Here is a 23,294-nt window from a genome sequence, read left to right as displayed (position 1 = left end):
CAGAACGGAAGACGAGTAGTTGTAGCATGGGGGTCAGAGTGTAAGGGGACAAGAGAAGATTTTTCATACCTGCAAAGCAACCATGAAGAGGCTGACACGAAGATTATTTTATATGCTGTTGACGCCACATCCAGAGGTGTGACTGATCTTCGGATATATTCTCCCGACACAGATGTCCTTGTCCTGGCTATCAGACGTTATTCAAGCCTAAGCAGGGACACTTTGTTCATCACAGGCACAGGGAGGAACCATCGAGAAATCCAGGTTTATCCAATTTATCGAGCTTTAGGCCCAGAGAGAGCGGCTGCTTTGACAGCGTTTCACGCGTTAAGTGGAGCTGACAACACTGGCTGTTTTTCCGGAAAAGGGAAAACAACATGCTGGAAAGCTTTCATGGAAGCTGATGATGAAATCACCGATGGTCTTTCTCAGCTAGGGGGAACAGCAACGATTCCCACTGATGACACAATGGCTCTAATCGAGAAGTGTGCCAGCTCTACCTATCCAAAGTGTGCCAATACGCCAGCCCTGCCCTGCCAGCTCTACCTACCCAAAACAGAGATGTCTTCGGTGAGTGAAGTGAGATGGTGGCTATTTCGAAAGAAACAAGCTCAATCAGAAAGGCTCCCCCCAACCCAGGCAACTCTACGACAAGCCATCTTAAGGGCCCATCATCAGGCTCTAGTCTGGAATAATGATATTGTGACAAACCCCACCCTGCCATCCCCAGAGAATTATGGTTGGGAACTGCACGGAGACAAATGGGTTCCTGTCATGACGACACTCCCTCCAGCAACACAAGCCATCATACATCTAGTCAAGTGCAAGTGCGCCAAAGAACAGTGTTCCACAAATCGCTGCCAGTGTAAAAGAATGGACTTAACTGCACGGATCTTTGTGGGTGCTCAGACAACAAAGAGCAATGTGAAAATGTGCTTGAAGACGATTCTGATGATGAAATAAATAATGAAGAAGGGGATGATGATCCTGATGACGATGATGACGATCACGATGATGTCGATGACCTCTAGACTGAACACGTCGCTGAAACTCTCAACTATCTGCTGCTCCTCGGAAGAAAAAGTAGTTCTAGCTCTCACTTGGAGGGAAATTGCCACTTTCAATCAGGATCATACTAATTCAAAAACGTGTAGACTTTAGCTCTCTCGATTAACCAGTGAAAGCCTCGTTTTGATGCTTTCAATTTCTATGTGACCCTCGTGTGACAGCAAAAGTGGAGCAGTTTAAACTAAAATCAGTATTTCTCATGTTAATTTAGTTTATGGAGCGGTAATAGTATTATTGTCGAAAGGTCAACAGCTATTTTTGTAAACTAACCTCACTCCGGTGCTCATTCAGTCACGTGACCAATCATGTGAGAAATAGCGGTAACGTCTGTGTTCATGGTATCAACGGTAACATCGATTTACGTTTCTCCTGCTATTTTGGTGACAATTTGGCCATAATAAACGAAGTTGGAGTGTGTTTTATTCCGTAGCCTTGTTTTCATGCGTGGTCGAAAGGGGGCTTTCTAAAACATCCCCTAAAAAGCCCCAGAGCAGATTGCAAAACTGGCAACATGTATTTCCCTGTTCCTTAGGGTTTCCTCAACATATCTAAAGCAGTGGCTTGCTTTCAGCAAAAAATGCCCACGGAAATACAGATGCTGATAGACCATATACAATGTTACCATTGTTTCCACAGGAAAGAAACCAGGCTCTCTAAGCTAAAGTAATGCACTCTCATCCACGTTTCTGATGTCATCAAGAAACACACCCATTCTGTCAAAGCTCTCCATTAGAAGCGCGTACACCTAAAGCAAACAAAGCGAGGGATTTATTCAGCGTACATTTCAGCTTAACTTTGGCCGACAATTACTTTATTAAATGTGGTAAATGGAAGGGATACCGTGATAATATTAGTTTTTACACCTATTAGGGGTTTTAGCTTATAGTCAAGAGTTTAAAAAGAACTGAATATTTTTCATTGCATTTGAAGGGGAACTGAAGCCATAAATTGAGGATTTCTTTCTTTGAAGCTTTGGCCACGAATACGCGGTTGATGTTTCAACTTCCTTCATCATAAACTGTAAGCTCAAACCCGCAAAAGGGAGACCGTGTAGGTCTGTTATATTCCTTTAATCAAGTTTCATATTTACAGTGAAGTCAAACTCTTCCGCTGATAATTACTTCCGCTGATAATACTTTGAGCCGACAATGAATGATGAGGCCCCAAAAGCAGGAAAAACGCAACTTCAAATTCAATTTTCTTGCTCATATTAACGGAGAAGCAAAAGCAAGTATCAAAACTTCATTAGTACAGCTCACTCTTCCTAATAATCAAGGAAAAAATAATAATACCAGTTTAGACGTTAAGTTCTCCTTTAAACAATACCAAATGGGCATGTATTCACTTGCAACCCGAGATAAAAGTGAAGACACACAGTAGCGTACTCCAATGATGGGGCTGAACTATCATTAGCTACAACTGCGCTCGTTTACAAAGATCTTTTACTTGCCAGTACTATTGATGGTAACATGTTCCTTTGTAAGTTAATTTATTATTCGATGAAATCGCTGGGTATTACAATGTTTAATTCGCTCTTTTCGCAAATTAACCAAAGCTTCCACACGTTATTAATAGACTAAGTTCGTCCCCTTCAACACGGTCTCGTCATACAGAATAATCAGCAATCTTACGAAATAAGGATCGGACACCTTTTGGAGCAGTTTGTTCTCTCTTTGCATCGGTTTAAGTCATAGGATTGCTCGATCCTCAAAACCAACTTTAAAAATCCAAAAATCCAATAACAGCTGTGAAACAAAAAATATATATTGTTTAATTTTAAACACTCTCTATTTCAAATTTTACACTACTCTTGTGCTCAGATGAAAATAGGGGATTTTCCAACAAGTTGTTTGTTTCTCCCAATAAGGCAAATTAGTCTCGATAAAGCCTGATGACACGAATGTCAACTGACGAGAAGAACAACCAGGGAGATTACGCAAGGACGACGACAACGTCTACGAGAACGCAACAAAAAAAATAACTCTAATGAGCAAAAACAAAAGCTCTGCACTCCCTGCAAGTGCGTTTTTCATTTTGGTGCATTTCTTTGCCGCCGTCCTCGTCCTGACAACGACGTGAATTGACCAATTTTCAGGTTGTGTAGAGGACGTGAGAACCAAACGAAACATTAATACATTTTCTCCCCGAACAACCAAACAATTCATGCCAATTTTATTCCTGTAAGTTTCATACGCACTTTCCATTCCGAACGACCTCGGGTTGTAACGAAGTTATTACAATAACGCGAAATAATATTTTTAGACGACGTTCTCTTTGGCGGCGTCGTTGTCCTTGCATAAGCTCCCTATTGACAGCTAAACGTCGCCCGATGTAAAGAAATCCGGAAGCAAGCAAATGTGAGGCTTTGGAATCCGGAATCCATAGTATGGGATCCAGAATCCGGGATCCATTTCGGTGGAGCCGTGAGCTTGGAAGCTGGAATCCACGACTCGGGATTTAGAACCTGGATTCCTTTACATAGGGCGATAAGCGTAAATAGAAATGCTTTTAGTCCTCAGCGGCGTCAAGTGTCATCTCGAACTCTGTCCAATCCTCGTCAGGCAGATCTGAGGAGTAAATTTCAAACTGTGTTAGTTTCATAAACCTTTGGGTTATTTATCTCTCACATATCAGCTATAAGAGTAAGGTGGGTACTAGTTAAGGGATACTTAGCCTGAGGGTTGTTCCAGAACATACTTAGCCTGAGGGTTGTTCCAGAACTGATGAAACAGTTACCTGTCTCCCTGGGATAGAACGTGTGATCGCCTTGCAGAAGGGCGGTTGTCACTGAAGAGATTTAGTCTTTTGCTCATTCCAGTCTTGTTGAAATGTCATCGTTCTTTATTTTAAACTTCACTTTAATCCATAAGTGCAATATTAATACAAAATTACTTGAACAGCGCGTGGCAGAAAGATTACATGTTTTTTTATTACAGCCTCCAAGGCAAAGTATCTCGTAGTCAACTGTTCTAAGCCTTTATGGTTCTTTACATTAATTTCAAATTGAACACATACATTGTTCTTGCGTAAGGGATAATAAAGAGTTTAGCTACATATGTCGTGTTTTCGCAGTGGCCTTTGAGAAGGACTGAGTTAAGCCCTTGAAGAGAACTACTGATGCAAACACTGAAACAGGTGATGCAAGCTTCATTGTTTCTTGGCTCGATTATCAGCCGCTGTTTCGAGAAATGAGCCAGCGCTTACTCCTTAGATCACGGCTGGACGCGTGAGGTGAGGCATTGTAATCTCCGCCAATCAGGAACTCGCCTGCACAAATCGTATAAATTATATTTTTTGGGTCAAATTGTGGCTTCGAAGGTATTCTTTGACCCGGCCTGTTCGAGCTTTACAGTGCTTTTAAGGTGGGAAACACCCGAGATTTCGACAACGGAAAGTCACTTATTTTCCAGTTGGTGCCAAGGGTAAAATACGGCTTTTAAATCAATTTCTATGGCAATTTATCCTCAGAATTCACTAATGTAAGAGCAAGTAAAATTAAAATTGCTGCTTAGTTTATTACTCCTGTGACACAATTTCTTGTGCATGCGCAGTAGGATCAAGAGCGTGAGGTTTCTGTATTTTTCGTCCAGTCGAGCAGTGTAGCACAATATTGTAATCAAGATGAAATTAAATTGTTCTTTTGGTCACTATGAATTCAAGTCGACCTATGACCCAGTCAGTAATAATCCCGGCGAACGCTGCATGATTCTTCATTTCTTTTCAAACAACAGATATGTCATTCCCTTACTTACCATCAAGCAATTTCAAAATAATTCCACAGCTCTGAATGTCTTCTCTCGTTACTCCTGTAAAATCAAGTTTACGCAGACTCGTAGTTGCTGGAATGTACATGCTTTGCAGAAATTTGCAGTCGCCACTGGTCAACGGCACAGGAAGTAAAATCTTCGTCTCATCAGTGGTCAATATTTTTTCAAACTGTGAAGAGATGACACTGTGACCGCGTTATCACTTGATTTTCGCAAGTTTGCTATTGCACTGGTTTTGCTTTGCCGCTCGTGATTTGCCAAAATAGTGTGCTTTTACATCGTTAACCAATCGAAAGCAAAAGAAACAATACCGGTTACGGGGGATACCGACCGTTCACGTGTCTGTAGTTTAAAAAATATGCTGCCATTTAAAAGACATAAGCGGCCAGGGGCCCTTTTCTCGAAAGTCCCGAAAACGTTTCGGGCCCGAAAAGTCATTTGTGAAACTGCCAACCGATTCTTTTGGAAAGCCGATATTTTAACATGTTTTTAAGATAACCAAAAGAAAAAAGGAATGTGAAGTCGCGGTGGCGGCGGCCGGACGGCTTAAATCCTCTCCGTTCTTGAAATACAAACGGATTCCGAATTGTGAAACCCGAAAACGGCCCGTAAAGTTTCGGCACTTTCGAGAAACGGGCCCCAGGTTTTGTAAACTATACAGGATTTTAATCAAAAGAGAAAATCAAAAATTATGTCTTCTACCCGGTCACCCATCCCAGTACAAACTCCGGGATTAACTAATTGCGTAGCGAGTTACCATACATTTGTCCGAATTTAGCGAAATCCCGAGCAAATTGTAGACGTTCTTTGCCTTTAGCGTTCTATGTACATGTAATCATTTTGACTTGCTCCAAGTGGTTTTCCCCGCGCTTGCCAGTTTTGGTCAACGAGCAGCTAGAATATTTCTTAAAACCAATCAAAAGCCAAAAGAGCGATGATGCCGTTCTCTTTCTCAATACCTTTGTCACTGCCCTAAAACTATCCTCCCTCTTTTGTTGTTATGCTGATTCCCGATCTTGTTTACCTACCTCGTTCCCAGGGTCTCTCTTCTGGAAACGAGGTTGCTGTTCTACCTCCTTCTCCGTCTTGCACAGATGTGTGAATCAATCGAGGGAGGTATTCCCCAATCCCCAAGCCTATATCCTTCAGATCTACTGGCAAGTTAACAATTTTGTTTCTTGACTCACCCATTCCAGGTATTTTCTGACCCGCGCTTTTCGTTGCTCTCGGTTCTTCTCTGTCATTAGAACCGTCTTGTATATAGTGTCCATCATTTTAATATCTTCGGCAGTGAAATAATCTGGAGTCAAAAGTAAAATCGCAGCAAAATGACTGCAACCAGCCATCTTTATATAACAAGCTCGATAGTGCACGAATTTTCACTAGTTCTGGGAAAAAGGGCTATTGTGTGTTACTTTGGTTTTGCACTACGTCACTCAACGTGATTGGTTCAAAGTTCTCGTGCCACTTTTTCAACCAATCAGAAGTACACATTTTTACCGCGCTTTGCAGTTTGTGTCGGGTACGTGTAATTACTTCGAGTTTTGATTGGTTAACTGGACTTTCTCCCTTCTTTTTAGCGGGCCAAAGTAATTACTTTGGTTTTGGTTTTACGACACTTGACTGAAACTCGCTCTATACAAATTGGAAACGTTTGTTGAGGTGGTAGATACTTAAAGAGGTTTTAACAGCACAGCTGAACATCGTTTATGATAGTCTGCGCTACATTCATTATCATTATTAATGCGAAAGGACGGTTTACAAGTGTAAATTTTGATTCCAATCCAGAAAGTTAGGAGAAGAGATCCATGTTTTTGAAAAACACTAGGCAATGCCCTCCATATCCTGCCTTATTTGCTTCGTTTCTTCATAACCTAAAGCTCTGACGTACCTGGTAAATCGTTGCCATCTGCATCCCGATCAATTGGAATCCCTGCATCATCATCATCATCTTCCTCACTTCCTCTTGATATTGTGTTTCCAACAAACTCCCCTTTCACCATCTCCAGCTTTTTGCTTGTTTCATTGTACTGAACGCGGCAGTACTTGAAGAGAATTGGCCCCCATGCATTCCTAGTTGCCACACCTGGAGGGATGATTTTTTCCTTGTATGTGCCCTGGACTTTCGGTTTAAAAACCTTAGCAAGCTCTGATGGAAGCTCCAATTCTGCATCTATTCCCCACTGAAAGCAGAAAGAGATAACAAAAATGTCAATAACATCATGATACAAATTGCATATTGGGGAGCTTAAAAAAACAGCGATGACTACAGTAACGAAAAATACTATGCATGGACTTAAAAAGATCTTCGACTGCGACGTTGACGGAAACATTTGGTTCAATTTGGTGATTTCTCGTCACTGTTATGCAAAGTACCGCAAAAATTAATACAAGACAAAATGCATTGCGCACGTGCAGCACAATTGTGGCGTTGTCGTTACCTATGGTTCCGTCCGCACGTATCCGTATTCGTTTGAAAACGCAACATTTTTTCTCCGCGAAAAACTTAGGATTGTGCAAAGTTACATTTTGAAGCGACGCTTTCGTCGTCGCCGCCGTAGTAAATCTTCAAGTCCCTCGTAATGCCGGTTCTAAACCCAGGAGTCATATCATAACTAAGTGGAGTACGATCGTCCGGGTGAGTGTAGTCCTAAAAAGGACTATTTTGGGTAACATTGGTCGATGTTTCCACAACCTGAGTGGAAGTCATCCTCTCTACAGAGTGAAACAAAAGTTGTCGAAGTGTTCATCAATGTCATCCAAAACCGTCCTTCTCAGGACCACACTCACCAGGACGATCGTACTTCCCTAAGTTATGCACACGTATTATGTTAAAATTATTAGCCCATGCATACTTCGAGACAAAACAGTTGCAAAAAGTTTCCTTCCCGACGAAAATCCGAAAAGGCACAAATGTTAGCGTATTTCGTGTGTGCTAATGCTCACGTCATACGGGTAAAACAGACTTGAATTAAATAATATTTTTTCAAAGATTGAAAGGAGAGTTTTCTTTTCCCCCAGAAAAAAAATGTAGATTTTGTAATAAAAACTAACGATAAAAAGTCACGACGTTTCGACCCCTCGGAGGTCATTTTCAAGTGAGAATAAAAGTTTTAAGAATTAGCATAAATATGTAAAAACTAGATAAAACTAGATAAAAATGCGGCGAACGCCGAAATGTGATAAAATATGTACAAAAGTGTAAAAAGTGCTAAAAATATATGGAGTAATGAACGGTAGCTAGAGAAAAACAATAGACAAAAAATAATTAATTACAAGAACTGTTCTAAACAAATAATTTGGCGCGGATAGAGTCACACTGTTTGTTTAGCGATGGTTTCAGTTCTTTTATAAAAACATTTCAAAAACAAGACAATCAAACTTGTTCTGGCACTTTCTCAGGATTCTAAAACTCTTTGCGATGTTGTTAGGTTCCAATGCATGTTTCTCTCTCAGATGGTCGCCGATGGTTGCCCCTTTGTGCTCTTCAATGCGCTGGTGAAGGTGCCGGCAGGTATATCCGACATAACCTGCGTCGCACAGGTCACACTTGAATTGGTACACAACGCACTGTTGGCTTACAAGGGGTGGCTTCTCTTCACGGACCCGGATCTCTTCTTTGATCTTTTTGCTCGTGTAGACAGGGGTAATATCCGCACTGATCTTACGGCTTAGGTCGGCAAGTTGTCTCCGTACGGCGTTCGCAGATTTTTGGTCCTTGAAGGGCAACACGACTCTGATTGGGTCCCCACGCTTCTCATCAACGTGGGTGCGTGATTCCTCGGAAACTTTTGAATCAACGAAAAGGCGGATGGTGGACTGCACATGATCTTCAGGATAACACAGACGGGGAAAGATCTCTTTGAGGCGTTCACATTCCTCGTGAAAAGCCTTCCATGTAGACGAGAGCTTAAACGCACGGTTAAGCATGGTATTTATCAGTGACCGTTTATATCTCGCGTCAACGTGGCTGTGATAATGTGATAACGTGGCTGTGATAATGTAACAACAGAAGCGTTAGTGTTTTATTACAAAATCTATATCTAAAAGACTTCTGATTAAGATTTTGAAACGCGATAACCAGCTCCACTTGTTCAGGAGACCTTAGCAGTGCAGCATAAAACAAGTAAACTTTGAGACCGCAGTTGAATTTTTAAAACTATGTCAAAACTTTGACCTGACACCTACATTTGCGAGAGTTGACAAGACTAAATCTGAGAAATGGAGTCGATCATCAGCAGCGTTTGAGCAGAATGTCGTCATTGAAGAGCTTCGCCAGAAAACCAAGCAACTACCAGAGCTAAGAAGAGAAATCAGAGAAGTTTACCGAGAAATCCAAGAAGAATGCTCGCCTCTTCGCTTCATCTGCATTCTCAAAACGATTGTCTTCCTTCGCAATGAGCAGTATCAACAACAGATAAGCGTTCACACTAAAAAGATCGCACGACTTCTGAACGCCGACACGAACATTGATGAGCACATTAAGAACATATCTTCGCACAGGCTATCCTTCTTCCAAAAGTTGGTGTTGTGTAGAGGGTTAAACTTTGCACTGCCACAGCGAATATCATCAAGAGAAATCCATGCAACGTTTGAGAAGGCTTACTGGAAACTAGAACCGAAACTCGAAGACAGCAACGAGAGAGAACTAGCAGCTGCAACACTGCGATCTATTGCACTCAATTACAGCGAACGTAAAGGTCCAACACCACCGAAAGCAATGCTGAGAGCAATAAGTCAACTTAAGAAGAGGGATGACATTGTTATCACAAAGCCGGATAAAGGCTCAGGCGTGGTTATAATGGATAAATCTGACTACGTACGTCTGTTGAAAGAATCATCCATTAATGACGAAGAAAAATTTGCACCAGTAAGCCTTGAGAGACCAAGAACACGAGGTAGACCTCCGAAATTTTACCATCCATTACTCCAAAAGGAGAAGGAGTTGACGTCGACTGTACAAAAGATCCTACCCAAAAACATCGCCGACTCAGTAGTCCAAAAGGGTTCCAGGCTCGCACATCTGTACGGTCTTCCTAAAACCCACAAGAAGAAGTTAGCCATGCGTCCCATCTTATCTGCCACAGGAACATACAATTATAAACTTGCCAAGTGGCTGGACGAAAAGCTAAAGCCCTTGTCCGTCAACGACCATACCGTCGGTGACATTTTTGTTTTTGCTGACGAACTCCGTGAAATGAGAATCAAAGAGCATGATGTTTTGGTGTCGTATGATGTGTCATCACTCTTTACTAATGTTCCTGTGGACGAAACCATTGAGAGTATTGCAGAGAGAGCCTTTGAGAACGACTGGTTCAACAAAGAACACGATCTTAATATCACGAAGCAGGCCCTGATAGAACTGTTAAGAATCGCCACCAAAAATCAGCTTTTCCAGTTTGAAGGAAACTTGTACGAACAAGTGGACAGTGTGGCAATGGGCTCGCCGCTGGGGCCTCTCATGGCAAACGCCTTCATGTGTAACATCGAGAAACAGCTGGAAACAGAAAACAAGATGCCCGCCTTTTACAAGCGCTATGTTGATGACACCCTTAGCGCAATGCCTGATGTTGAAGCAGCTATAGATTTCTTAACGACACTAAACAACAGTCACCCTTCTATTGATTTCACAATGGAGCTCGAAGAAAATGGCAGACTACCCTTTCTTGGAATGAACGTAATCAGGAATGGATGCTACCTGAACACAACGGTGTACCGAAAACCAACTGACACCGGACTGTTGTTACATTATCACAGCCACGTTGACGCGAGATATAAACGGTCACTGATAAATACCATGCTTAACCGTGCGTTTAAGCTCTCGTCTACATGGAAGGCTTTTCACGAGGAATGTGAACGCCTCAAAGAGATCTTTTCCCGTCTGTGTTATCCTGAAGATCATGTGCAGTCCACCATCCGCCTTTTCGTTGATTCAAAAGTTTCCGAGGAATCACGCACCCACGTTGATGAGAAGCGTGGGGACCCAATCAGAGTCGTGTTGCCCTTCAAGGACCAAAAATCTGCGAACGCCGTACGGAGACAACTTGCCGACCTAAGCCGTAAGATCAGTGCGGATATTACCCCTGTCTACACGAGCAAAAAGATCAAAGAAGAGATCCGGGTCCGTGAAGAGAAGCCACCCCTTGTAAGCCAACAGTGCGTTGTGTACCAATTCAAGTGTGACCTGTGCGACGCAGGTTATGTCGGATATACCTGCCGGCACCTTCACCAGTGCATTGAAGAGCACAAAGGGGCAACCATCGGCGACCATCTGAGAGAGAAACATGCATTGGAACCTAACAATATCGCAAAGAGTTTTAGAATCCTGAGAAAGTGCCAGAACAAGTTTGATTGTCTTGTTTTTGAAATGTTTTTATAAAAGAACTGAAACCATCGCTAAACAAACAGTGTGACTCTATCCGCGCCAAATTATTTGTTTAGAACAGTTCTTGTAATTAATTATTTTTTGTCTATTGTTTTTCTCTAGCTACCGTTCATTACTCCATATATTTTTAGCACTTTTTACACTTTTGTACATATTTTATCACATTTCGGCGTTCGCCGCATTTTTATCTAGTTTTATCTAGTTTTTACATATTTATGCTAATTCTTAAAACTTTTATTCTCACTTGAAAATGACCTCCGAGGGGTCGAAACGTCGTGACTTTTTATCGTTAGTTTTTATTACAAAATCTATATCTAAAAGACTTCTGATTAAAAAAAAATGTACTTTCGACATTTTGTAAGTGTTAGAGGTTCCCTTTGAAGGAGGAACCTTACAGAAATCGCAAATTGGAAGAGAACATTTCCCAAATCCGCACAACTACAACTGATACAAAATGGAAAGCGCAAAGAGGAAAGACAAGTCGAAACCCGGCTCGTCACCGGGGTCTTCATGGAGAGTAGACCCTGGGGATGAGGTTGAGTCGAAACAAAAAATTAAGTCAACAAAAATGAAAATATCTGCTCCAAACACAAAAAGACGACAGTAAAGGGTAACTACCAGATGTTTCCTGTTTCCTTCAACCTTAAATCTTTCGCTGTAAACAACGGATGTTACAAGAAGCAGTTCTTGATCTTGAAAAGGGTTCATCATGTCGGTATCCAGGTCAAACCTTGTTAGTATTTCACGGAGGTCTGAATCCGATATATATTCCTGACTAACTTTCCCAAGCTGGAGGTCTCCAAGGTTGTCATCAATAGTCAGCGATATCTCGCCAATTTCGCCAAGGTCCAAATTACCTTTCCTATGGCTGCAAAAAAAAACATTGTTTTTGTCAGTCACTCATTGTAGTTACCAGCAGCCCATGAGTAGGAGCGAACAACAGCCCTATATTCCTGTCAAGGCGTTTTCACAGACCGATTTATTTGTAGATTGAATTTCCCGCGATTGAGACTCCCGCAGGAGCCTGATTACCAATCACAAAAAACTAACTTGACGTCATAGCGTCACCGAACCGGAACTGAAGGTAGTATAAAAATAGATCAGTCGGTAAAAATGCCGTGAAATAGGCTTAGTATGGGAGTTCTTCGCTCCTAGTCCGGGGCGACTGAGTCACCTATTTTCTCTGTGTCCCGAGTGCCATTTATTCTCAAGCTCTATTCGATCCTTTATCACTGGGGGTTGCCATTCCCCTTTTTCAAAATGACTTTTCCACGAATTCCATTTTAGGCTCGTGGGCAACGGAAAATAAAATGGAAAAACAAAAAACAAAAAGAAAAACAAAACAATATATATATTTATTATACATGAGATTTTATTCCATAAAGCAAATTTGTACAAATCCATACGTTTTATTTTCGCACGTGAAAAAAAGCTATACAGCCAATCAGAGCGGCGTACGGCTCTTTCACATGTGGAAGTATAACCAATCAAAGATAGCGTAAAGGCCTTTCCAAGCCAATCACTCGAGCATCTCGTGCATCTCATGCAAATCGTTCGTTGTTATTGAATCAAATTAAATTTATATTTGGTTCTATGGTTAGTGAGTTTTTACTGGGTTACCAGTATGGCAATCCCAGTCGGAAAATGGGTAATATTTCTCCGTTTCATTTTTTTCCGTGTCGGTAAAAGTCTTGCCAATCACTCCCCACTGTCTTTGTGCATAGAGTCTTCTGTGTGTATTTTGTTAGGTTTGAGGGGGCTGGGGTAATGCGTAGATTTCTCTGGTGCACTCAGAAGAACATTTAATTAACCTGCAATGGCGTCGAAAGTCATTGTAACGCGAATGGCGTTTTAGCGCATCTTTAAACAAAATATACCCTTATGGAGCTCAAAAATGGAACGTCAATTGGATAAAGAAGACAGGCGGTGAAAAATAAATATCTGGAATCTTAGAAGCGACGAGTAATGGACTTCGACAAATCTTTCGCCCGCCGAGCCGTATTTCTAATATTTTGCCAAGTGTGGTGTTATGTACAATACTGAAACCAAATGGAAATTTCTCTGGTAACTTATGGGTTCAACAAAGAACAAATCGAACACCTGAAGTGGATACGGGATCTCTGTTGTCTGGCTATTTGTATTTATTACAGTCTAATTGTAAGAATTGGAAATTTTACTAATTCTTGTTAACCTTCAATGGCGTCGAAAGTCATTGTAACGCAAATGGCGTTTTAGTGGATCACAAATTTATTTAATCGCATATGCTTTGTGACACTGATTGTGTGTCTTGTTCGCAAGCACGCAATTGAAATAGGAAGAGTTCACGAAAATAAAAATAAAAATTGTGACGCTGATGAATAATAAAGTAGCTGCTATTTCCAAAACGATGGAATTACCTGGTGATAAATAACCTCGTCTTGGAGAGTAAAGTATTGACTTTGCCAAAACACTGGTCAACCTCAAGAGTTGGGCGATTGTGATCTTTGTGTTGAATTCGCACATTTCTTCTCAAACTTTATAACACTTGAAAGAAAAAGAAAACTAACAAAAACAAAAACCTTGTATCTTGCCATCATTTGACACAAATGCTTCACTGTTTCGCGAGAAAACACGCCGTGGTAACTTGATCACGACGCCAACTGAATTCGTTGTCACTTTCGATTTTGCGATTTACTTGTGCAGCCAAAAGTACAATAACAAAATTGAACGTAGCAAAAATCTCCCAAAATGTTTTTTCGCTGATGGTAACTTTTTATATTCGTGGTTTAAAATTAATGTTGTTTTCATGCTGTAAATTTTGTTGCTGATGGCAAAATATTTTATTCTCGATCGACCGTCCTGAAAACTTCCTTCTGCTCTTCCTAAAAACTGTGTATCAATATTTATTTAGTTTTGGATCAGTATTTTTTTTACATAAAGCAAGCCAACAAAATCTGTACCTTAATTAGTTTGCACTTTTGAGCGTTTAAATAAAATTTTTTGGTTCTATGCTTCTGTTACAAAGTGGTATATTTTTTAGGTCACCCATCCCCGCCGGACAGGGCTTAACTTCAGTGAACGTTTGTATTATAAAGCTGTCGGACGCTCAGAGTGCACGCTTTAACTTGAGGTGTAAGGAAGTTTTGAGGGTACTTGAAAATGATCAGCGTGTCAGCCTAGAAGCCAATGTTTTTCGATCCCCTTTTATTTTCTTCAATCTTTTTGGGTTTAGTACTTTGCTAGTAACCACATGTCTTCTCGAGGGGCTATTTACCTAAGACTTCTACCATAGCACTACAATGATATACAATACCAAAACAATATCGTGTACTATTAGAGCTACATATTACGCAAAGACGACTTGAATTTCCCGGAAGACAGTTGACAATATGGAATAAAGCGCTGTGTTACTGCACTACCACATGTACGCAATGCGTGCCTTTTTTCTTTTAAATAACAGGAATTTTTTCTTTCTGACAAATGATTATTAGGCTGGTAGCCAGGCTTTTAACCTCAGAAAAAAATCTGTTTCGTCGTATTAACGTTTGAGTCAAAGAACCTCTGCTGGTACGACTTGAAAAAATTGCCTGGAACGCTGCAGTTCAATTCCATCTAACTCAGTCCCTTCTGTTTTTGAGTAACACGTACCACAGGCAACCCAGTGTAAGCTCATGGAGCGTCTAGCTACTGTTTGTGGGTTGCCAGTATGGAAATCCCAGTCGGAAAATGGGTAATATTTCTTGGTTTTTTTAATTTTTATTTTTTTCCGTGTCATGAAAAGTCTTGCCTGTCACTCCCATGCTAACTGGTGTCTTTGTGCATAGAGTCTTCTGTGCGTAATTTGTTAGGTTTGAGGGGGCTGGGATAATGCGTAGATTTCTCCGGTGCACGGGAGGACATTTAATTACTAATCTGGAATGGCGTCGAAAGTCATTGTAACGCGAATGGCGTTTTAGTGCATCTTTAAACAAAACTGTATACCCTTATGGGGCACAAGAATGGAACGTCAATTGGATAAACAACTTAGGCGGTGAAAAGTAAATATTTGGAATCTTTAAAGCGACGAGTAATGGTCTTCGACAACAATTTCATTTTCAAGTGAGCTTTGTTTTTAATATTTTACTAATTGGTGTTATATAAAACACGGAACTCAAATGGCAATTTTTTTTTATGGATTTAACAAACATTGAAGGAATCGAACGCCTTGAATGCATCACAGTGTTTACTCAAGTCGCATCTTAGTTGTCTGGCAACTTACATTACCCGGTATTTTGTACTAAACTCTGCAAAGGTAAGAAAAATTTGGAAATGTGATAGTGAAGAATTATTTGAATGAAAGCTTGTTGTCCCTTTTTTGCTTCATTATTTACGGTCAAGGTTCTTTCGAAAAGGGTATGATGTGAACTGTCAGAAATTTATTTAATTGCATATGCCTTATGACAAGGATTGTGTCTCTTGTTTGCACACTCGCAATTGAAATAGGAGGGTTTTTGCCTCTAATAGCAACTATGTTGTATCTTTCAATAAAGTTTTCGCTGGAAAAGGATTTTACGCTATTTCCAGCCTTTGTTAATTTTAATATCATGTTGTTTAATTTTCGATCGTAACAAATTTACATACCTGGGTTGAAATGTGATACGGGAGGATTTTTACGGTAGGATTTTTGTCACGAAAGGAAACAGGTCTGTTGGAAGCGAACTTGAGTTTCAACAAAATGAGCCACAAAATCAGCAAAAAATTGTGACACTGATGAATAATAAAGTGGTGATAAATGACCTCGTCTTGGAGAGTAAATTTTTGACTTTGCAGAAACAATGGTCAACCTCAAGAGTTGGGCGATTGTGATCTTTGTGTTGAATTCGCACATTTCTTCTCAAACTTTATAACACTTGAAAGAAAAAGAAAACTAACAAAAACAAAAACCTTGTATCTTGCCATCATTTGACACAGATGCTTCACTTTTTCGTGAGTAAACACGCTGCGGTAACTTGATCACGGCGCCCGCTGAATTCGATGTCACTTTCGATTTTGCGATTTGCTTGTGCAGGCAAAAGTACAATAACAAAATTGAACGTAGCAAAAATCCCCCAAAATGTTTGTCGCTGATCGTAACTTTTTATTTTCGGAGTTGAAAATTAATGTTGTTTTCATGTCGTAAATTCTATTCCTGATAGCAAAATATTTTATTGCCGATCGACCGTCCTGAAAACGTCCTTCTGCTCTTCCTAAAAACTGTACCAATATTTATTTACTTTTGCATCAATAATTGTTTTGCATAAAGCGAACTAACAAAATCTTTACCTTGTTTACTTCGCATTTGTTAGCGTTACAATAGAATTTTCGGCACAATGCTTTTGTTATACGAAGTGGTATAATTTTTAGGTCACCCATCCAGATACTAACCCCACCGGAGAGGGGTAAACTTCAGTGAACTTTGTATTACAAAGCTGTCAGATGCTCAGACTACACGCTTAAATTTGTGGTGAAAAGAAGTTGTGCGGGAACTTGAAAATGATCAACATGTCAGCCCAGACGCCAATGTTTGTCGATTCCTTTATATTTTCTTCAATCTTTCTAGGTTTAGTACTTTGCTAGTAACCACATGTCTCTACCATTGCACTACAATGATATACAATACCACAACAATATCGTGCACTGTTAGAGCTACATATTACGCAAAGACAACTTGAATATCCTGGAAGACAAAACGCAGCTCAGTTGACAATATGGAATAAAGCCCTGTGTTACTTTACTACCGCAGGTAAGCAATGCGTGTCATGGGCTCCTGTTTTTTCCAAAGATGACAGGAATTTCTTCTTTCTGACAAATGATTAATTAGCAGGCCGGTAGCCAGGTTTTTAACCTCAGAAAAGGATCTGTTTCGTCGTAAGAACGTGTGAGCCAAAGGGCCTCTGCTGGTATGACTTCTGGGTGACCCCTTACATGGTCTTAATGACCCCTGACTTGAAAAATTGCCTCGAACGCTGCACGGTGCCACAGGCAACCCAGTGTACGCTCACCGAGCGTCTAGTTCAAGTTATAAATCATGTTAGATTTCGGGGTTTTTTTCCGGTGCAGCAAAGTGATCACTAGAAAGTACGTGGCGTGTTTTGGGCAATGCACAATAGAAGGCACGCGTGGCGCTGTTTACATTGGTTATTAAATGCAAACCACTCACTGTGATGCGTTGTTTGGATTACTGAAGATCGACGTTGCCGTTGGCTTAATCGATTTCTTCATGGGGTGCTCAAAACACATGCAAAGAAAGGCACACGCTTTTCGCGGGGGACCCACACTTAAAGATGTCGAGCGTCAGCTTCGAAACGGGTCGTTCGGCGAACTGAATGAAACTGAAATGGACGCAACTATTGAAAGCGATACAAGTCAAAATACTAATTTTTTAGTAAGCAGCGGATACTTTATTTCTGAAGATGACAGCGACAAAGGAAATAACTCGACAAACAACATAGACGCCATATTGGAATCTTTAAACATTCGCACAGCGAGCCTCCAGAAATAGCCTCCCCCTCAGTGTACCATTGACTAAGAAGATAAGGTTTTCTCTATTGCGTTTTTTTGTTTTTTATTGTTAAACAGTTTGTTTCTTTGCAATGGTCTTATAGCCTTTGTTCAACTAGCCATATTAGCGATTGTGTTCATTGCCATCTTGTGTATATAGTTCTCTAACTTCCAGTTTTACAAGATTTGATATCATCAGTAGAGACTGTGATCAGCTCTAAATTGATGTAGTTTGAAAGGCTGTCCTGTTATTTGATTCTCAATGATAATAAAGACTTGATTCCAAAGGAGAAATACAGGTCTCGATATGCAAGTGTGTTTACTTTAGTTGTGATTTGCGTGTGCATCGACATAGATGTTACCGAGAACCGAGCAGAATTACAGAGAAAAGGATGAGACGCCTATTTTATAAAAGCAGGTCATCCACATTTCATCGTCTTACTAGAAGATCACTTGCTCGTAAACACAAGTATTGGAGCTACCTATCTTAGCACGTGATATGCAGCACTTTTCCAAAAGCGTGGATGAATAGGTGAATGCTAAATGAAAGTTAAATTTAATACAGAAATCAGGGATATCCGGTACGATTTATAAAAAAATGTTGTTTCGCTTTCTCAGAAACGAAACGTATTTATTTTGAATTCAGGGTGAACTATTTACACAATGAGTCAGAGTGGCCAATCAATACAGAGCTTGTAATTGGAAATCTAAAGATCTACGAGACACAAAAACAAACTTGTGAACACGTGAACCTGAAGTGTCCCAAATCATAATGCTGACAAACACAAAAGCGAAGGAAAAGGATCAATGAACATAATGGACATCTGAAGATCAGTTCGAAAAACAAACAAGGTCGCGCTGTTTCTGTCATTCCGTGATACATCTCTGCAATAGCTCAGATAAGTACCTTTCAGGCTATTACATCGTAAAATATTTCTCAAGAAGCCAAATAAATATGACAGACCGAGATATCCACACTACAGTATTTTGTCTTTTCTTCTGCCCTTACCATTCCGGAAACGAAACACTGTTTATCTTTGTTTCGTTTCCTCAGAAACGAAACGTATCTATTTGGACTTCAGGGTGAACTATTTACACAGTGAGGTAGAGTGTGGCCAATCAAAACAGAGTTTGTATATGAAAATCTAAACATCTATGTAATGTAAAAACATATTTATGAATACGTGAACCTGAAGTATCGCAAGTCATAATGCTGACAAACAAAAAGCGAAGGAAATGGGTCATCAATATGAAGTTTTCACTATCTGAATGATTTTGGGTTAGATTAAAGCGATATATTGTTGAAAAATCTAAAGCTATTTCTCTTCGTGTTAATGAGTAATGTAAACAATCTTCGCACTGGTGAGTCGTAGTAATAAATTGGGTTAACTAGGAACCAGTTATTTTAAAGCTTGAACCGGTAACCGCAAATCTCATAAAATCGCCAATCCGCAAAATAAAAGTCCAGCAAAATTTTCATGCTACACGGTAACAGTAAAAGGCAAGCCAAATGACAGATGAGGAAAACATAACATAGTTTTTTTTACATAAAACTCTGATTTTCGAATTCTCAGCGAAGGTTAAATGAGTGCGCACAAACAAGAAAAAACAGCTATTAAATAACTTTCAGTCTCACAATCCATGCCTTTTCGGAAGAACCTTGACCGTAACTAATGAAGCACAAAAGAGACAACAAGCTTTCTTTCAAATAATTCTTCCTGTCATATTTCCATTTTTTACCTGAAGAGTGTGCAGAGTTGAGTACAAAATAAATGTAAATTGCCAGACAACTGAGATGCTACTTCAGTAAACATTGTGATGCATTCAAGGCGTTCGATTCCTTTTAAACCCGTACAGAATTTTCCATTTGGTTTCAGTGTTGTACATAACACCACAGTTAGCCAAATAACATTAAAAACAAAGCACACTTTGTGATATCCGACGGCGAAAGATGCAATTGTTGTCGAAGACCATTACTCGTCGCTTTCAAGATTCCACATGTTTATTTTCACCGCCTGTCTTGTTTATCCAATTGACTTTCCATTATTGAGCGCCATAATGGTATATTTTATTTAAAGCTCCACTAAAACGCCATTCGCGTTACAATGACTTTCGACGCCATTGGAGGTTAATTAAATTTTCTTCTGAGACCACCGGATATAATTTACGCATTTCTACTATCCCCTGAAACTGACTAAACATACGCGCAGAAGACTCTACGCACAAAGACACTACTTACCAGCAAAGGGATAGAGAAGACTTTTCCTGACACGGAAAAGAAAAAAAAATAAAATAAAAATAAGAAGAAGAAGAAGAAGGAGAAGAAAACCACGAAATTCCTCCCATTTTCCGACTAGGATTGCCATACATTACCTGCAGATGTCATACCATTCAACACAACTTTTCAGATTCAATACAACCCAAGTCATACTGGTAATGTACATGGAAGTTGCACAATAGATTTTGCTTACTGCATGTCTTTGATAAGTGCTCTCCAAAATTTGATCTTTTATATTTTGACAATTGGGTGCATATTTCTGTAATTAAATTACAACAAATGGTATATTTTAAATATTTGATTCTCGTGCTATGGATTCATTTGGCATGGCCATCCTCAAGGAAATTGTGTACTTCTGAGAGTACAGACTTTGAATGAACTAACAGAGTATTTTCAAGTGTCGAGATATTGTGCACATCTTCACGTGTCGCGCCGGGACAAAGTGACCTTTACGTGCATCACTGCACGAAAGGTTGTTCATCTTGGAAAGATGTTTTCACATTTCCCCTTCATTTCTCTTTCATTTTTTTCTGCATGCGCGAAAGATGTTTCGATGAGTCATTTCGTTTCATCTTAAACCGTTCAATAAGCGTTAACTTTCCTTCCTGAAAAACTGAGCAAAAATACCCATCGATTAGCAAAAAGCGATGTGCTTAGCCATTTTTGAATAAATACACTATTTTTACCTCGTTTCCATGGTCCAGTGGTCATTGCCACCACCTACAATCAAGATGACCCGGGTCCGGGTATTCACTACACACACATTCGAACATCATGAGGAGCGCAATGTAAGGCCGATGTGAGAAGGAGAGACTTCTCTCCCTTCTTTTCTTTAGTGCTAAATTAACCATACACCCCTGTATTTTTGCAGGCCCGAGTTTAGGCTAACTGTAGCCTCTTGTCTTCTGTGATTTACCGAAACTTCTACTCTGGACAATAACTCTCCGTTTTTACTAACACCACCTTCTAGCCTGTCCTCCAGCCGCTAATGTTTTTCAACGTTAGTTGCCAGAGTCCGTGGTCCTTGAAAATGCCTGGGCAAAATGGCTTAACAAACACCTCACACAAATTATTACAACTGAATTCCTTTACAAACAAACACATACCTGGCCGCTGGAGCATCACTCCCTTTTTCGATCAGTTGCTCTTTCGTTATCTTTGATTCGACGTCTTTCAGAAAGTCCTTTTCGTTGCTGTCAACGTATTTTTCCAGGCCATCAAGAATTATAATTTCCTTCTTCCCAAAGGGACGCTTCCAAATCGATCTTTTTCGTTTGACTAACAGAGTTAAGGGTTTTGTCTTTGAATGTCCATGCAACAGTGGTAAGAAGTTGGGATCACCAAAGTTCTCCTTAGAAAACTTATAAAGCAGCTCCTCGATCATGATCTCAAACTGAAATTGAAATTGTCATCGGAATCATTGTAGTGTCTCTAAGACGTCCTTAGTAAGGTCGCTGGAAGCAAATTCAAGATATAATCGTAAAACCGGAGCGAAACGATGGTTGCTAACTTTTTCCAGAGTAATTCCGACTACTTTAAAATATATTGGAGGCCAAACAATTCCAAATATTTCCGTGTAATTGGAGCTTAAATGGAGCTTTTACAAAGCTCCATAAATGGTAGCTATACAAACATCTAATAACAAAAGTGCTCCAAGTGTCTGTATCTAGCCGAACCTTAAGTTTTTGTGTGCACTGGAGAGTCAAATATACCAAATTCTTCAAGGGGCCCTTCAATGTAGGATTCTCAAGGCGCTGTTACACTGTGAAATGGTTCGTGCAACTTGTCTCGCATTGTTTAGGCGACATTGTGGCGGGACAAGTTGCACCAAACGTTTCACAGTGTAACACCCTGCATCGGCCAAAATAATTGCCAGAGCCGTTGCCAAACGCAGAATAAAGTTCTAGTTTTCGTGCAACTTGTCCCGCAATGATTAATTTTGGCCGTTGCAACTAACTTGTCTTTCTCTTTGAAGACTTTCTCTTTGTACTAAAGGCGCTGCTACACTGTGAAATGTTTCGTGCAACTCGTCTCGCCACAATGTCGCTAAACAATGCGAGACAAGTTGTACGAAACATTTCCCATTGTAGCAGCGCCTTTAGTACAAAGAGAAAGTCTTCAAAGAAAAAAACAAGTTAGAATAAGAGGATTTTCATTTCTCCGACAGGCAGCAGCACGTCGTTTGCCGTTTAGTGTTTCACGTAATTTCTCTATTATTTACAAAGCCTTAGTGAACTCAGTTGGCGCAACTTGGGTATAGATGTATTTGTAGAAAATTAGAAAATACTTACTGCAAATGTACTTGCAATCGCCGAGACAGTTATTTCTTTACGATCTGACCGTGCCAACGCTGTTGTTCAGTTCCCAGAGAATAACCTTCAAGGATTCGACTGATTGTCAAGCAACTGACAGGGAGAAGCAGGAAGGAGTGATATTACAAGATATGGATCTTTCGTTTCGATTTGCAACGTTTCAGTTTCCAAAGGATCATGATCGGACAAAACGGGTATCATGACAATATCTATATATCGTGCTATAAATGGCGGCTTACGCGCAGTTATCATTCCTGCCAGAATAAAACACATTCAGTTTGGAAAGTTGCGAGTCATTTCGATTTATCCAAGAGCAAGAATGGCGCTCAGAGAGGTTTTTCTCCGGGTATTCCGGTTTCCCTCTTGCTCAAATACCAACCTATGGTTTGATAGTTGTTTTAGTTTGATTTCTATACAGAATTCCCAAGTAGTGCTCAAGCTAGCACAGTTGACACTTCAATAAATTTAATTACTATTATTGACAATAAAATTGACAGTTAGTTGTGAAAATACATTGTTCGTGGTTAGTCTTCGTGGTTACGCCTTTTCATCCCGACCAAGGGACTCATCACAGACCTTTCTGCTTTGCAAACTCGTTGGGTATCACGCCCAAAGTCCCGTTCGCTAACAAAATGATGACAGCAATGTCGTCTTAAATTTTATGAGGATTCCACTAGAATTAGTACTAGAAGGATGTATTAGTACAACTGCATCTTGAAATACAAATGAGCAAGTCAAACTGTTTTTCTAAGACCGACAAAATTGAACGAGCCCGGAGGAAACGCAGATGGAAACGAAGAACTTCGAAGGATGGCCTGTTTTGTAACACAATTTCTGGCGTTCCCAAGTTTCCTTACCAAACAATAACAATCACAATATATAATTATGATGAACTTTGACTGTCAAGTGTATTTAGCGCTCAGGGACTAACTGGGAAGACAGTACAAAAATCGAGTCAAATCAACACATATCAAATAATGGGTTGG

General features: G+C 40.1%; 2 protein-coding genes across 4 annotated transcripts; one reads left to right on the top strand and one right to left on the bottom strand.

Moving 5' to 3' along the window:
• Nucleotides 1–2,929: 2,929 nt before the first annotated feature.
• Nucleotides 2,930–22,425, bottom strand: LOC138007787 (uncharacterized). 3 transcript variants are annotated; one of them, XM_068854857.1, is made up of 7 exons: nt 22,288–22,425; nt 21,103–21,450; nt 11,839–12,088; nt 6,727–7,018; nt 6,023–6,135; nt 4,821–5,004; nt 2,930–3,635 (listed from the first exon to the last, which is right to left on the bottom strand). In XM_068854857.1, the coding sequence occupies exons 2-7, from the start codon at nt 21,378–21,380 to the stop codon at nt 3,577–3,579; spliced, it is 1,176 nt and encodes a 391-aa protein (XP_068710958.1). In that variant the 5' UTR covers nt 21,381–21,450; nt 22,288–22,425; the 3' UTR covers nt 2,930–3,576. The 3 variants fall into 3 exon arrangements, with proteins under 3 accessions (XP_068710958.1, XP_068710957.1, XP_068710959.1); XM_068854856.1 differs by having other exon boundaries at nt 21,103–21,389; XM_068854858.1 differs by having other exon boundaries at nt 4,821–4,874; nt 21,103–21,389.
• On the top strand, nt 8,661–11,214 carry LOC138008802 (uncharacterized). Its single transcript, XM_068856103.1, has 2 exons — nt 8,661–8,766; nt 8,981–11,214. Exons 1-2 carry the CDS (start codon nt 8,661–8,663, stop codon nt 11,212–11,214), a joined length of 2,340 nt encoding a protein of 779 aa, XP_068712204.1.
• Nucleotides 22,426–23,294: the final 869 nt, after the last annotated feature.

Source organism: Montipora foliosa, chromosome 6 (genome assembly GCF_036669935.1).
Source record: "Montipora foliosa isolate CH-2021 chromosome 6, ASM3666993v2, whole genome shotgun sequence".
NCBI classification, from domain to species: Eukaryota; Metazoa; Cnidaria; class Anthozoa; order Scleractinia; family Acroporidae; genus Montipora; species Montipora foliosa.
This window is presented reverse-complemented; position numbering and strand designations above follow the sequence as displayed.

What these genes read in the sequence shown, in the direction of transcription:
- LOC138008802 (XM_068856103.1), top strand. Translation starts at nt 8,661, where the DNA reads ATGATCTTCAGGATAACACAGACGGGGAAAGATCTCTTTGAGGCGTTC. An exon ending in TAAACGCACGGTTAAGCATG is followed by an intron (nt 8,767 to 8,980) that starts GTATTTATCAGT and finishes TTGAGACCGCAG; the next exon opens with TTGAATTTTTAAAACTATGT.
- LOC138007787 (XM_068854857.1), bottom strand. Translation starts at nt 21,380, where the DNA reads ATGATCGAGGAGCTGCTTTATAAGTTTTCTAAGGAGAACTTTGGTGAT. An exon ending in AGTGATGCTCCAGCGGCCAG is followed by an intron (nt 12,089 to 21,102) that starts GTATGTGTTTGT and finishes TTTTTTTTGCAG; the next exon opens with CCATAGGAAAGGTAATTTGG. An exon ending in TATTTTGAAATTGCTTGATG is followed by an intron (nt 3,636 to 4,820) that starts GTAAGTAAGGGA and finishes TTTACTCCTCAG; the next exon opens with ATCTGCCTGACGAGGATTGG.